A 17313-nucleotide genomic window follows, 5' to 3' on the forward strand; every position below is an offset into this window, starting at 1 on the left:
GTTATTACATGCTTCAGGAGCCACGCTTTGGGGGGGGGGGGGGTTCTGTTACGTAAATACCGGAAAAAGACTAGAGACTGTGATTCCCATCAGCCACTGCACCTCACCTGATCATGCCACGTGACTATCTGCACCTGATTCATGTTTGGGATAAATGAGCACCTGTATATAAGGCACGCTTTGCACTGCACACATTGTCTTTCATTTGTCTTATTTTGCTGTTGTTCCCTGTTGCTGCTTTATGGTCATTGTTTTATGTTTCTTTCCTAGCTTTTTTGTTTTTGCCACTAGTTCAATAGTTAATGTTTAGTGTTTTGCTTTGATTTGTATTAAACTTTATCTGCACTTGCATCTGTCTTCAACTCCATTACCTAACAAACATCTACAAAACAAGTTAGTTCCTGCTATAGTCCCTTACTTTTGTGTGCCGTTAGTGCTTTACTCTGTACTATTATGTAGCAGTGTTTTATGAGCCTCAGTGTTGAGTGATCAATTTTTTCCCCAATAAAAAGCTGTGACACTCCGTAAGAAACTCTGTGTATGTATGTCAAATGTACGTTAAAGTATATTTTAGTTCTGGGAATTCTGCTACATTACGTTAGAGACAAGGAGCTTAAAATAAGGTGAAAATCTAAATGGGAAGCTGGCTTTAGGGGAGCTGGAGCTTATGTAGTGCAAACTTTGATCCATACTATAGTGTCTATGGACCCCCCCCCCCCCCCCCATCCATGCTTCTTTCCCTGGATGACAAGTAGCCCACTGCGTCAGATCGTGTATCCGTCTTTTATTTCCGATGTCGCTTCAACGGATGTGTTGCAAACTTGGCTGATTTTCTACATTGGCTGCTATCGACTGATACTGGACCAGCTTGCATGAGTCTGACACATTCACACTCAGTCACAGTTTCTTTCTCTCTCTCTCTCTCTCTCTCTATCTCTATCTCTCTCTCACACACACACACACTTTTCATGGCTTTGCTTATGCAGCCAGATAGGAAACGTGGAGCACCACAGCAGAACCAAACAGCCACACACAACTGCTCATGTTACTAGGCAAGGTCATTCAGGGAGAGATTAACTTCAACACACACACACACACACACACACACACATACTTGATCTCAGACCCTTATCATTTGACATTGCATTGAATAAAATGAATCAATTTTACACAATTTTCCCACCAAAACAGTTTTAATGTCTGAAGCTCTGAAGTTTGCTTCTTAACTTTCACACTGGAGCTACATGGATATCACTGCTACCAAGTAGTGGAAGCTAAAAACCACCAGGTTAATGTAAAATCTCCTGCAGAAGTTCAGAAAAACCTTATCTCAGATTGTTACAAAGTGTTGACAGTGGAGACTCCTTCCACACGTGATAATTAAGCAGTTCAATTATTCCGAGCGTCTGTCACTGTTAATGAGCTGTTACTATATAGACCATAACATACTGGAACGAAAGTGTTTATAGAGTTGTTGTTATAGAAAGTTAACCAATCAGAATGTCAAATTAAACAGTGCTGTGGTATTGTGTCGAATTATGCCTTTTGAAGAGACAGTACTAAGACTATATGCATGTCTTGTCTGATCGACTACATCGAATACTACCTATTCTGTTTTTCTTTCAATAAGGTAATGACAAATGAAATGCTGACTTCTTTTTCCACACCCAGCACTCGTGCACTACTGCTTCATCATTAATGCGTCCTCATTAAGAATTCAGTCCTCGTGTCTGTACAGTAGACGTAGCATCTCCACCCTGAACTCTTTGACAAATGTCTCCATTGAATCGCCAGAAGGTGACGAATGCCGCTCTTAAACCTAAATACTTAATTTCCGCCCGCGTCAACGGCAAGTGGCGCTCGTTAATCAGTGCCTGCTTCCTCTCGATCCATCAGCCGCAATCAGAGTGGTTCTCAGAGCAATTACCTCAGCCCCCTGCTTTGCATTCTGGGTATTAGCCAAATCTTCTTGACACTCACCGATCGCGAATTGACAGCAGTGTGTGAGGGGAGGAACTTATGACTGCTCTGCTAAAGTCACGAGAGAGAATTTTATGTGGCGGGGAAAACATGGGGAGGGAAGCGCGAGGGACTCCATCGTTACGAGATTTTGGGTGTGTCCTAAACACTTGAGCCTGTGTCGTTAATTGGAATAATTTTTAAAACAAGAATTATTGGTGAGAAAACATAAAAGGAAACAGGAAAACATAAAAGGAGGGAAACGAAAATAAACGCTCGCTCTGACCCATGAGTGACTGAAACTCATGTCTAGTTACTGTAGTATTCTTAATAGAACATCAGCAGTATTACGCTATCTATCAAGGATTCTTGATATTTGTTATTATAAAGTTTTCATGAAGTGTACCCTTGGTAGCTGAGAGATTCCCATGATACCATGTAAGGTATTCCTAAAGCCTTTCATGTTCAGAATGTTCTAGGATAAAGCCCCATGTTCTCAGGGCTGTATATTTTCATGACCCCATGTTCTCAGGGTTAAAGGAAATATGGACCTTTAATTAGTTGATTTTAATTATTTTTTCACCCATATTCCATGGTCCTACTATGTTTCTAGACTACTTGTATTCCCAGAGGTGTTCTATAATACAAGAACTCTATGTTTTCAGAGCTATACATCCATGGATCTTATGTTTTCAAGGTCCTATATTTCAGGCCTCCATGTTTTTTGAGTCTCCATTCTCAGGGTTTTTTATTTCCCAGGTCCCAAAGGTCATAACTCATATGGCCTGTATTCACCAGGCCCTATGTTCTCAGAGTCCTAGGTTCCAAGGATACTATATTCCCAGGGCATTTTGTTCCCAGAGTCCTGTGTCTTAGGGTCATATTTACCCATGGCCCTATATTCCCAGGGTTTAATCTTCCTGGGTACCAATTTTTACAAGGCCATATTGTCTCCAGGCTATATATATATACTGTATATCCAGTGAAATAAATCAAAGGCCCTTTATTTCTGTGGCTCCATGTTTTCAGAGTCTTATATTACCAGGGCTCTATGTTCTCAGGATATTCTACAACAAGGGCCCGGTGTTCTCAGGATCCTATCTTCCCAGAGCCTTATGTTCTCAAGGCCTTATAGTCTCAGGTCCATATGCTTCCAGGGCTCTATATTTCCAAAACACTATATTCTCAAAGTCTTATGATTAAAGTACACAATATTCCCAGGGAAATAAGGGTATAACCCTTATATAACTCTATGTGTTCAGTCCCAGGTTATTTCAGTCTTAGACTAGCATCTATCTCTTAATGTGAGCATGCGTGTGTGTGTGTGTGTGTGTGTGTGTGTGTGTGTGTGTCTCATACTTGTGCACACTGAGAGTTTGCATGCACAAACACACATGTGTAAGAGAGCGTTAAAGTTTTCATTGAGCCCAGATGTTGTAACAGGAAGGTGGAGTTCTTCTGTACCATGTATGCGCATCTGTATATGAACACTTTGCTGGAAAGTCTTCTGATCAGTCTTTGTCTGTTAGTGATCAATCATTTTTTTTGTCCTGTATCTTAGGCTGGATTGAATGCATACAAGATGAACCTGTAAACAGACATGTTACTGAGCTATAACACCTTTTCCCAAGCCGTTAGCATGCTTTCCGATTTCAATGAAACAACTTCTGGGCTCAATTAAATTTGTGTGTAAAATAACTCTCTCTCTCTCTGTCTCTCTCTCTCTCTCTCTCTCTCTCTCTCTCTCTCTGTATGTCTCTCTCTCTCTCTCTCTCTGTCTGTCCCTCTCTTGCTTGCTTTCCCATCTTACATCCCTTCCTTCCTTTGTAGTACTGGCCTGTGTGTGTGAGTGTGTGTGTGTGTGTGTGTGTGTGTATGTGTGTGTGTGTTGGGAGACTAGTATAATTAAAAATAGGTTTGAAAGGATGGAAGTAGAAGGAATTAAAATGTACTGAGCTGTAGTTCAGTAGATAAGGTGTGTGTGTCTTTAAACAGGATAATGGACCTGGCAGAACTTCCATATCGCTCTGCTGTGCTTTATGAGCAACTGCGCACATGCATGCACACGCATACACACACACACACACACACACACACGCACACAGGCACGCACACACACACATGCACACACAGAGGAAAATCCCCCCTGCTGTTAAGTCTGCAGGGGAACACCTGAGTTGGTGTCACCATGGTCTGTGTGTGTGTGCGTGTGTGTGTGTGTGTGAAGTGAAACAGTAGAAGTCGCTCTCAGTTCCTCCCCACTGTTAATCTGCTGTAAATGAACACACTTGTTGTGCAGTGGTGTGCAAATAAATACATTCATCACCTACTGCACATCCCCCAACTGCATAACACACACACCCACGCACGCCCACACACACACACACACACACACACAAGCCTTAGATACATGACAGAGTACACAAGACAGAAGACACAGACCAGCAGTGCACACTGCTCAGAGATAAGTGCCCCCCTATACACCCATTAGTATTTTACTATTATTTACTATTTGAATTGTTAAATAATGACATGTAGTGTCTTCTAGGAGGCATAGTGGCTCAGCACGTACAGTGCGGACCTCTCAGTGCCAGGTTCCTCAGCTTGATCCTGTCTGATTGGAGTTTCGCATGCTCTCCCCTTGTCCCTGTGGGTTTCTGGTAGATGAATTGGCTAAGTTATATTACCCCTAGGTGTAAATGAACGTGGGTGATGCCCTGAGATGGACCGGTACCTCCTCCAGGGTGTATGCCCGCCTCACATGCAGTTTTCTCATGATTCCTCATCCACCTTTTGACTGGTCTCAATACAAACTTGTATGTATTCTCGATTTTTTAATTAACAACAATAATAATAATAATATCCATCCTCAACCGCTTATCCGTTATTGGGTCGCGGGGGCAGCAGCTCCAGCAGGGGACTCCAAACTTCCCTTTCCCGAGCCACATTAACCAGCTCTGACTGGGGGATCCAGAGGCGTTCCCAGGCCAGTGTGGCGATATAATCTCTCCACCTGGTCCTGGGTCTTCCCCGAGGTCTCCTCCCAGATGGATATGCCTGGAACACCTACCTAGGGAGGTGCCCAGGGGGCATCCTTACCAGGTGCCCGGACCACCTCAACTGGCTCCTTTCAATGCAAAGGAGCAGCAGCTCAACTCTGAGTTCCTCTCGGATAACCGAGCTTCTCACCCTATCTCTAAGGGAGAGGCCAGCCACCCTCCTGAGAAAACCCATTTCGTCTGCTTGTACCCGCGATCTAGTTCTTTCAGTCACTACCCAGCCTTTATGACCATAGGTGAGGGTAGGAACGAAGATTGCCCGGTAGATCGAGAGCTTTGCCTTCCGGCTCAGCTCTCTTTTCATCACAGTGGTGCAGTAAAGCGATTACAATACCGCTCCCGCTGCTCTGATTCTCTGGCCAATCTCCCGCTCGCATGTCCCCTCATTCGTGAACAAGACCCTGAGGTACTTGAACTCCTTCACTTGGGTTAAGTGCTCATTCCCCACCCGGAGTAGGCACTCCATCGGTTTCCTGCTGAGAACCATGGCCTCAGATTTAGAAGTGCTAATCCTCATCCCAGCCACTTTACACTCAGCTGCAATCCGATCCAGTGAGTGCTGGAGATCATGGACTGATGACGCCATCAGGACCACATCATCTGCAAAAAGCAGCGATGAGATCATCAGGTCACCAAACCGCAACCGCTCCCCACCATGACTATGCCTCGATATCCTGTCTATGAATATCACAAACAGGATTGGTGACAAAGCGCAGCCCTGGTGGAGACCAACCCCCACCTGGAACGAGTCCAACTTTTTGCCGAGCATCCAGACACAGCTCTCGCTTTGGGAGTACAGTGATTGGATAGCCCTAAGAAGGGAACCCCTCACCCCATACTCCCTCAGCACCTCCCACAGTAAACCCCTGGGGACCCGGTCATATGCCTTCTCCAAATCCACAAAACACATGTAGACCGGATGGGCATACTCCCAGGCCCCCTCCAAGATCCTTGCGAGAGTAAAGAGCTGCTCTGTTGTTCCATGACCAGGACGGAATCCGCATTGTTACTCTTCAATCCGAGGTTCGACTATTGGCCGAACCCTCCGTTCCAGCACCCTGGAGTACACTTTACCAGGGAGGCTGAGAAGTGTGATACCCCTATAGTTGGCACACACTCTCTGGTCCCCCTTTTTGAACAGGGGAACCACCACACCGTTCTGCCATTCCTTGGGCACTGTCCCCAACTTCCATGCAACGTTAAAGAGGCATGTCATAAAAATAATAATAAATAATAATAATAATAACAACATACAAATGAATTGCACAGAAACACTGTTTATTAAATTGGTGAGTGGCCAAAGAAAACTATATATTTCATTCATGATCCACTTAAGGGGGTCACAGTGGCTTAGTGGTTAGCATGTTTTCCTCGCACCTCCAGGGCTGGGTTTTTGAGTCCCACCTCTGCCCCGTGTGTGAGGAGTTTGCATGTTCTCCCTGTGTTTTGGGGTTTCCTCTGGGTACTCCAGTTTCCTCCCCCAGTCTAAAGACAAGCGTTGCAGGCTGTTTGCATTTCCAAATTGTCCATAGTGTGTGAATGAATGTGTGTATCTGTGTGTGTGTACGATTGTGCCCTGCAATGGGTTGGCACACTGTCCAGGGTGTCCCCTGCCTTGTTCCCCAAGTTCCCTGGAAGAGGCTCCAGGCTGCCTGCGACCCTGTGTAGGATCAGCAGTACCGAAAATGGATGGATGGAACCACTTAAACTTGTCAGCTTCATTTCTTTTCTCACCTCTGGTTAGTTATAAGTGTTGTGCGGCGCAGGGCGTCATGGTCGGACAGTTGTACCAGTTGAATCTGAGAAAATGCAACTTTTCTTTGAGTTATGGAAATTTGTTATTTTTTTCTTGAAACGTGGAAATGAGCTTGGTTTTGTTTACACACAGAAGGTCTTTGTAGAAAGAGTTCTATTGATGTTGTGCCCCAAAATTCATAACATTATATGCATTCTGGCCTCTCTCTCTCTCTCTCTTTCTCTCTCTCTCTCTCTCTCTGATTGCTGACATAGGCAGCCCTGGAGAGCCACAGCAGGATTTATGGTCTCTGTAATGGGCGTTTCACAGCAAATGCCTCCGTCAGCACTATCTCTCTCTCTCTCTCTCTCTCTCCCTGTCTCTCTCTGTCTCTCTCTCCTTTTCCCTTTCCTCCACTGCAGAGAAAGAATCAGGGTCTATGTGTCTACATGTGAGTGAGTGTTTGCGTGTGTGTGTGTGTGTGTGTGTGTGTGTGTGTGCAAAGTAAGGCCTCTTTTGAATGAGCACAAGGAAAAACACCACAAAAAAGAGATATGCTTTGAAAAGAATAACAGCCTCAAAGAGGTCAGCACATCTTGAAATGGTCAACCGTGTATTATTACATCTGCTATAATAAAACAAAAAATATCAAATGCACCATAGAAAACAGGGCTAAAGGCCATAGCCCCCATCACATCCACATGTTTCCCCAAATTCTGTAGTGTACATTTTTAAGCTATGTGCTTTTTTATTTCATTTGTTGGAGACGGGCCTATACGTTCTACCACTGCATCGGCACGTGATAGATGCCACTCAGTCAGTTTTTAGAAGAATAAATAGGGTTCCATGTTACTTCTTCAAAGAGCCGAGAGACATTAAATATAATCGAATTTTACCCCTCAGATGCAAAACACAATACAGATCCAATGACACAAAATTTTCTGCAGTTGACTGTGTTCTGTTCAGACTAGGCTTTCTTTACTGTACAGTTATAACACGCTAAAAGAAACTAAGTGTAATAAAATAGCTTAAGGATTGCTGTTATCCTGATTCACTGTTTTGGCTTTTACTCCACAGATTTCTTGTATCAGAGAACAAATTAACAGGTACACGACCAAATTATACGGATTAAAGCTCAAATCTAAAGACCTAGAATAAGTTCACATTATCAACATAACAAAGTGTGTGTTGATCATCTGCATAACCCTGATATGTGTAATAGCACATTGGCTGCATGATCTACTATCCAGATTATCTATATCCAGATTATCTATATCCAGATTACCTGTATAACCCTGGTTTGTGTAGCAGTGGATCATCTGCATAAACGTAATCTGTGAAATAATAGATCCTTCTCATTATCATGAGGTTAGCATAGTAGATCATTTGCGTAACGCAGAGATGTGTTTAATAGATCATCTGCATAACCCTGATGTGTGTGAAGCACATCATCTGCATAAGCCTGATATGTATTTAGTAGATCATCTGCATGAGGCTGATGTGAGTAGTAGATCCTCTTCATTACCATGTTGTCTGTAGTAGATCATCCATATAAACCCAATGTGTGTAGTAGTAGATCATCGGCATAACCCTGATCTGTGCAGTAGTTGTAGATTGTCTGCATTACCACGGTGTGTGTAACAGTAGTAGTAGTAGTAGCTGTTCTGCATAACCCTGATGTGTGTGTAGTAGTAGTCATAGATTGTCTTGTGTGTGTGTGTGTGTGTGTGTGTGTGTGTGTGTGTGTGTGTAAGTTAGTAAAAAGAGACAGACGGTAAGAAAGATGGTCTTTGGGGAGCAAGCATATTCCTCTCCTTAATGCGCAACTGCAGAGATCCATCAATCTTAACGAAAACATGCAACATTAACTTCGCTCACACAGACAGACAGACACACACACACACACACACACACACACACACAGACACACACACACACACATTCTTCTGTATAAAAGCATCAATCAACTGTCTAGCTGTCCTTTTGTCTGTCTGCCTCAAGAATCTTTTTGGTGTCGTTCCCTCTTTTGGTGTCTTTTTGCTCTCTCTATCGCTCACGCTCTCTCTCTCTCTCTCTCTTTCACACACACACACACACACACACACACACACACACACACACACACACACACACAAAGTGACTGACCTGGCCAGATGGGAGTCTCCATGTACAGCACGCCAGTCCAGTGAAGAGTCACTCACTGTTTCCACACACACTCACGCATACACTCTCTGCTCTTGGTCCTATAATAAACACACACACACACACACACACACACACACACACACACACACATACACACACACACACACACACACACACACACACACACACACACACACACACAGGGGTGGGGGGTAAGAGAGAGAGAGAGAGAGAGCAAAAATTATTAAAATGTCCTTCAGACAAGATAAGCTCCTCTATTCTAAAAATGAATACACACATATAGGTATACACATACTACCACAGGCCTGTCATGCACACACACACACACACACACACACAGTCATTCGTTTGCAGTGATATAAATTGGCAGGAGGTAGAATCAACGTGTGCAGGGCCCACCAATGCAATACAATTTAACATTATGAAAATGGCATGCAAATGAGACATGACCCAACGTAAAGTAGCATATAGAAACCTTTACACACTGTAAAATGTCCGCTTTGTTTTCTTGCTTATCATCAAACAAGATCAAGATGTAGGAAAAACTGATTGTCATACTGCTATAAATATACGGAGCCATGAAATAAAAATGAGACTGTAGGGAGTTGGGTAATTGTGATTAGCACATTAATAGTCTGTAATGAAGTGTAAAGTTTAGCTTAAATCATTGTGTGAACACTGGCACACCATCCTGCTAAGGTGCCTATTAGATTTCATAAAAGTATTTTAATTAGCAGTCCTGTGATGGACAAGCATTCCATCCAGGGCATCTGAGAAAATATTAACCTACTTAACCTAAGCACAATGTAATGTAGGTACACAGAATTATTTGAAGGGTGTGAGTTTAATTACATATAAGCCCTAAATGTCGTGTTCGAAGACGTAGTCATATCTGTCCAACTCGAGCACACGCCAGTCTGTCACACTCAAGGACACGCCCTTCTGTCCCACTCTCAGACACAACCATCTGTATGTGTACTTCTAATTCATATAATTGTATTTAGATATATACATATAGTCTGGCACAGACCCAAACATGTTATATTTATATAATTCTGGCCTAGAACCCAGATTTCAATGCACCTGTGTGTGTGTGTGTCTGCTAAGCTATGTTTATGAACATTTATACTTTCTGGCACACACCCAGACTGTAAACCTGTGTGTGTATGTGTGTGTGTGTGTGTGTGTGTGTGTGTGTGTGTGTGTGTGTATTGATTCCATCCCTGTGGACATACAGCAGCTGTAATGAAGTGTGTACTGGGAGCATCGGGGATCACGGCGTAAGCAATTAGTCATTCATCAAAAGTAATTAAAAACTGCTGCTTCTCTCAGACTGACTGGAGACACACTAATTGTTGAGACACTAAAAATTAAAGCATGTGAAAGAAACAAAAGGATCCACATGTGTACAGCGCTGCCATAAAATGCAGCTGTGCTATCCCATAAAGACACTTCTTATACTGGGGTCCACGACACAACCCTAGGGTTGGAAGGTTATTTACTGTTTTGATGATGTTGCCATGGTGAAGACTGTCATCAGTTACTCTATGTAAGGAGAACAGGACTCCTTACAAGAAGATATGTGTGAGTCCATCTGCTGGGGGGTTGGGGGTTTATTATCAAAATCCAACAAACAAATGAAAATGAGACTAAACAGGCAGTGGTTAAACACAGAAATTCATGAAGAGCTCAGATAAATCGCAAATCCAAAGAGAAACCATAGAACACAGCAAGGGTGCCAGAGACAATCATGAGATCCAAGGCTTAGAACTCACACAACCACAGCACTTAGGAAGACTTCACCATGAGTGAGACTTTGGACTGGTTTTATATAGTCTGTAAACAGGACATGGTGCATGGTGAAGAATAAGTGGTTAGTATTCAGAGAGTGGTGACCTTTGCTGGCATGGAGGTATAATGTCCGCGGTGTAGAAATAAATAAATGTGCATAGTGATGTAAAGTACGTGTAAAGTAGATCTGTACTGCCAGTGTAAAGTATTTATTTATATCTATAACAAGCTACTGTAAAAGTAGCTGTAAAGTGTGTTGTGCTGCTGCAACATATGTGAACATTCGATGTGCAATGTTCTCTTGTATAGTTCACTTGTGAAATATGAAATACGCTACTACGCTAGTATATCGGTCAATTTGCATCGTGCTGCTGTAAATTATGTGTAAAGTAGATGCATAATATGCTTCAGTAAGATATGTGTAAAATAGTCGAATAGCATGCTGCTGTGAAACATATGTATAGAATACAGTATGGGTAATTTGTTGTAACATGTTGCTGTAGATATGTAGAACTCCCAGTGTTGTATTTTAACGTTGAATTTTATTTAAAGTAGGTATTGATATGAAGTTTATTGAGACTTGAGTTTCTTGCATGAAACGTGAATGTGCACAAGCAAATTCTAGCTCAATACAGTTAAAACTGTGTGTGTGTTTGTGTGTGTGTGTGTGTGTGTAGAAACCATGTGGCATAGCTTTGGGAAACTCATGCCTCAGATACCTCTTGTCCACAGCCCTTTCTTTAATGTTCTGTATTAATCAGGCCATTCATTAGTGTAATAGCTGTCATTTCTCAGGACTCAGTGCTGTGATTCATGTGCATTAGGCAGCATGTCAGTGCAAGAGTGTAAGATTTATTGCAGTGTTTGCACCAGGTAGTGCGTGGCCATATTTCATTACGCAGACAAGCTATTAAAATTCTCCAGTGATTAAAGTACGGCATAAGTGGTTGGTCATACAAAAACATACATACACACGTTCAATAAAATAGATATGTAGTGCGGTGCTGTGAAGTATGTCTAAAATAAATGTGCTGCTGTAAAATGTGTAACGTAGATTTATAAAGTAGATATGTAGTGCAGTGCTGTAAAGTAGATGTGTAATGTGCTCTGCTGTAACGTATGTGTAAAATAGAGGTGTAATTTACCACTATGAAATATGTGTCAAGTAGATTTTTAGTGAGTTGTTGTAAAGTATGTGTAAAGCAGATGTGTAGTAAGGTTTTGTAAACTATATGTAAAGTAGATGTGTAATGTGTCCAGCTGTAAAGTATGTGTAAGGTAGAGGTGTAATGTCTGCAGCTGTAAAGTAGGTGGGGTATGTGTTGCTGTAAAGTATACATAAAAATGTGTAGTGGGGTGCTGTAAAGTACGTGTAAAATAGATGTTTAATGTGGTATTGTTCATTATGTTTAAATTAGATGTTTACTGTGCTGCTGTAAAATATGTGTAAAGTAGGTGTGTAGTGTGGTGCTGTGAAGTATGTGAAATGTAGAGGTGTAGTGTGCTGCAGTAATGTATGTGTAAAGTAGATGGGCAATGTGTTGCTGTAAAGCATACATAAACATTGTGTAATGAGGTGCTGTAATGTATGTTTAAAGTAGGTGTGTAATGTGCAGCTGTAAAGTATATGTGTTAGCTGTCATTATTTACACTTTTTATTGAACTTTATATGGAATAATAAGAAATTATATGAACAGTAACCCCACCCCTAATCTTAACTGTCACGTCACAGTGGTAAGGACGGATGGAGATGCAGAATGTAAGTTCCAACACTGTAATGAGATACAAACTAAAGACAAAACAAGACTTACAAAAAAACCAGGACTAGAATGATGTGATACAGGAGGATTAACCAAAATAACGCAAGACAAAAGTGCAGTGCAAACTGTGGTTTTATATATATATATATATATATATATATATATATATATATATATATATATATATATATATATATATATGCACACAGTGCTCATTAACATCAATGAGATTCAGGTGCAGGTGGTCATGTGATGATACCATGTGGTGCAGTAGCTGCTGGGAACTGTAGTCTTAGTTCTTATCCGCTATTTACATGCCAGATCCCCTCTTTAGTGCGCGGCTCCTGACAAGTGTAATCCGTTCAGTAGGGGGTCCCGGACCCCCAGACCAGATGTTCTTAAGAACTTTAAAGTTTCATTGTCCCTCATCCTTCGTGGGGCTGGACAGAGGACGTTTGACATATATACATACATACATATACACTTTATATATATATATATATATATATATATATATATATATATATATATATATATATATAGTAGTGGTAGAATTGTTTTCATCTTGGTGGAATTCCTGCTTTTAAATGTACATTGAAAAGAATGATAACAGGTTTCCTTGCTTGTTATTTATACTCTGCAACCCTGTGGTTGGAAAACCAATATAAGTTGTGAGAGTATGTTATCATGATGAACATGGTGGTGGAGATGATCTATAGAGCTTTCTCATGCCTGAGACCAAATCACAGACATGATAAAGTAGTTTATTTGCTGAACTTTCATCAGAATCCAAAGCATGGTTAATCTCTTTGTCTCTCCTCTGTCAGAAGCTGATTAACCTTTTAATAGCCGTTTACCATACACACACTCACAGACACTACTGCTCTACTGCTCATACTTCGATCCTTAAATGTAGCTGATGTCGAGCAAAAGTTAACCTAGTAGAGAGAGAGAGAGAGAGAGAGAGAGAGAGAGAGAGAATGAAAGGAAGATAATGGTGAATACACAGAAGATAGTGAGTAAGAGCATAAAAGAGAAAGAAAGAAAGAAAGAAAGAAGGTGGTTGGTGGGGGATTTTCTTCTTTATCTCCATCATTCTTTCTTATTTTCGCTCTTTCAGTTTATTTTTTTCACTCATTCATTCTTCTCTCTGTGTGTGTGTGTGTGTGTGAGATATGGATGTAAGTCGTGTGCCATAAAGGGGGAAATATGTAAAAGTGCGGCCTGCATGGCATTTTGAGAAACCTTTTCGTCAATGAGAATCATATTAAGATGATAAAGAACAGATTCGGGGGCCGAGCCACATCGATTGGGCCCACGCTCACACACCGGCGCGCTCCACTCAGACGTGTTAATGAATCAAACGCCACAGTGTGCGTGTGCGTGTGTGTGTGATAAGTGAGGGAGGAGAGTCATTACGATTGTGAATCAGAGTGAGAACCATGAAGGGGAGGATGAAAAAGGAAAAGAAAGAGAGAGTATTAACTCCTTTTCTTCACTCACACCTCCGGTAAATAGGGCCTAATTAAGTGGAAACAGGGTAGCAGAGCTTTTCGTCTTCATTAAGACCAGACAAGTAGGAAAGTGAAACATAATTAGGAACGGTTCCACTTTAATGGGACGAACAAAAAAAAAGAAGAAAAAAAAGAAGCGGGTGTCGGCAGAGTGCCTGGTTCACTGCTTCTGAATAAACTCGACATTCATGCTGTGGTAATGTAGTAACACAAGATCGAACCTACAGCCGTGGATCACAGATCAAACCGGTCAGGAGGAGAAAATGTAGCTGTGATCAGCTCGAAACACGATCTGTGTACACTATCTAGCAGGCTTCCTAGATTCCTGCTGTAAAAACCCTCATTAATTATCATTATTATAATCAGTTTCATTTATGCAATGCCTATGCAAGAGCTCAAGGGCAATTCAGGAAGAAGAGAAATGAAGAAAGGATGAAAGGATGGCAGAAGGGATGAGAGAGTGGGGGCATAATGTGTGTTGCCTAACAGGAGGGAGCGGTCTGAAGAAAGGAAGAAAGAAATAACAAGGAGGAGAGAAAGAAAGAAATAAAGATAGAAAGAACAAATGAAAGAAAGAAGAATGGATTCTGAGACAGAGAGAGAAAGAAAAAAGAAAAAAATGCAATAAAATTATGACAAAATGAGAAACAAATAGAAAGAAGGAAAGAAAGAAAGACAGTCAAAGTCTTCACAACAATGAAAAAAAAAAAATTGCCGAATAAGTAAAGGTAGAAGGGGTTATAAATATAGATTAGGTTGTAAAGATGGTGGGCTAGCTGTAGACTTCACTACCATAATACACCACTAATGAATATCACAAACATGTAGAATAACTGCTTCTTTTATTCATTTTCCACACGCCCACAAGCCCACACTATCATCCTCTCAACACTTCTGCTTCAGCCATTTCTGCTCCACAGAAATCAATACTGTTATTGGAATCAAAGCCACAGATGCTGAATAATGTAAATGGATTAGTGCAGACACTACACGATCACGATGCAAATTAGCAAAAGACGTTTTCAGTGATGCCCAGAAAACCTAGTACAGCTCAGACTACAAAGCATTAATAGCCTCCCTGTGAAAATGTGCACTGTGTCTCCAAACAGCACAGAAACCAGGACTTTGCTATAACTTTGGGTAAAATAGGACACCTCTGAGAGTGGCTGTCTTCAGTCATTATCTTGTTAGCAAATTCTGCCCAATGACTGCCCTTTCACTGGATTACAATAACAATGTGTATAATATTTTATGTCTGTTTTAGTAGGTCACTAGGATATTGAAAGATGTTCAACAAAACTAGTTTATCATAGCCACAAAGCTCTCAAACCCATAAAGTACCGTTTTTTTTTCTCCAGCAGTGAACTGCAAACTTGAGCGATGAGCAATGCTTTTTTCCCCTTTCTAATCCATAGCGCTATTAAATGTCATGACTGTCCAGGTTAACGGTTTAATTCTAAATGACATTAACCCAATCATATTTTACAGCGCTGTGGCTCTGTAGAATAATGTCAGACATTTATCAGTATGAGCTTCTGTTTAGAGCTCCATTTGCAGCACAGTCTAAATCAGAGTCTTCTCTGACATATTTACCCTCTGAGAGACACTGATGAAGCAGTAAAAGCACATTACTGCATTAGTGCTTATAGCGAAGGGAATCAGTGGAGCAGTGGTATTGCTGAATATATATATATATATATATATATATATATATATATATATATATATATATATATCCCTTCAGTCTCCTCTTCAGGAGGTGAAATGCTGCTCAATTGGGTTAAAGTTTGGTGATTGACTTAGCCATTCTAAAACCTTCCACTTTTTCCTCCTGATGAAGCCCTTTATTGAGTGTTTTGGATCATTGTGTTGCTGCAAGATAAAGTTCCTCCCAATTAGATTGGATGCATTTCTCTGTAATTCTGTAAATCTGTATTCATTCTGCTGCTATCATCATGAGTTCCATCATCAATAAAGATTAGCGAGAATGTTCCAGAAGCAGCCATGCAAGCCTGAGCCATGACACTACCTCCACCATGTTTCACAGAGATTGTATGTTTTGTATCATGAGCAAATCCTTTCTTTCTCCACCCTTTGGGCTTTCCGTCACTTTGGTAGAAGTTCATCTTGGTTCTTGGATCTTTTGTGGCTCGTCTCTGTATTTCTGTATTTCAATCTGGCCTTCTGATTCTTACTGCTGATGAGTGGTTTGGATCTTGTGGTATGGCCTCAATATTGCTACTCTTTTTTGTTGGTAATGTCACTGACTGGTGTTTTGGGGTTTTCATTCACAGCTCTCACAGCGCTTCTGTCATCAACTGCTGTAGTTTTCCTCAGCTGACCTGTTCCATGTGTGGTTGTTAGTACAACAGTGGTTTCTTTCATTTTTATTACTTTTGATTTTCCCTCTTTCCTCAGCTTCAAAATGGCTTGCTTTTCTCCCATAGACAGCTCTCTGGTCTTTGTGTTGATTTATCCTTTTTAAAAACCAATGCAGTATACCCTCATTATATACATATTGGACATATAGCCTGACCAGACCCCAAAAAGCCTACTTAGAACCAGAACAGCCCAACATGATTTATAAGCAAAATAAGTTCCTTGACCCATCCAAATGACAAAGCAGAACAAGAACATCCAAACAATGTAGACATACAAATCAAACACAGTATAGGTTTCAACATGGACAGAGTAAACATATAAATAAATAAAGAAACCCCAAAACAATCTGCATCCAGATCAGCCCAAGCAGGACCAGTACATTAAGTGTTTAACACTGTATCTGTGTCTTTGAATGCTGCTATGATGTTGGGCCATCCATCCATCCATCTTCTATACCGCTTATCCTACTAGGTCATGGGGAGCCTGGAGCCTATCCCAGGGAGAATAGGGCACAAGGCGGGGTACACCCTGGACAGGGTGCCAATCCATCGCAGTGCACAGCATACTCACACTCCCATTCATACACTATGGACACTTTGGAAATGCCAATCAGCCTGCCATGCATGTCTTTGGACTGGGGGAGAAAACCGGAGTACCCTGGAGGAAACCCCCGTATGCAAACTCACAGGGCTGTGGCAGGAATCAAACCCGCAACTCTAGAGGTGTGAGGTGAACGTGCTATGATTATGATGTTGGGCCATAATGTGGAATTTTTGGATAATAAGATGTCGGGAGTCAGATGAGTGCACCTGGACCCAGGTTAGCCCTCACAGGCATGATACAAACAACAGAGAATGGACACATCCCATCCCACTATTTATCTGGTGCATGCAGGTTGCATGATGTGATTATTTGGCAAGAGAAGAAAAGAAAACTGAAAAGAGTGA

General features: G+C 41.5%; 1 protein-coding gene across 3 annotated transcripts in view; it reads right to left on the reverse strand.

Moving 5' to 3' along the window:
- LOC128615860 (RNA binding protein fox-1 homolog 3-like) overlaps window positions 1-17313 on the reverse strand; it is a 217352-nt gene that overhangs the window by 172070 nt on the left and 27969 nt on the right. For all 3 annotated transcript variants that reach the window (XM_053638224.1, XM_053638225.1, XM_053638223.1), the window contains exon 2: window positions 8899-8996. In XM_053638224.1, coding sequence (XP_053494199.1) covers window positions 8899-8920 — 22 coding nt within the window. In that variant the 5' untranslated portion in view covers window positions 8921-8996. The remainder of the gene's footprint in view (window positions 1-8898; window positions 8997-17313) is intronic.

Source organism: Ictalurus furcatus, chromosome 12, assembly GCF_023375685.1.
Source record: "Ictalurus furcatus strain D&B chromosome 12, Billie_1.0, whole genome shotgun sequence".
Taxonomy (NCBI): domain Eukaryota; kingdom Metazoa; phylum Chordata; class Actinopteri; order Siluriformes; family Ictaluridae; genus Ictalurus; species Ictalurus furcatus.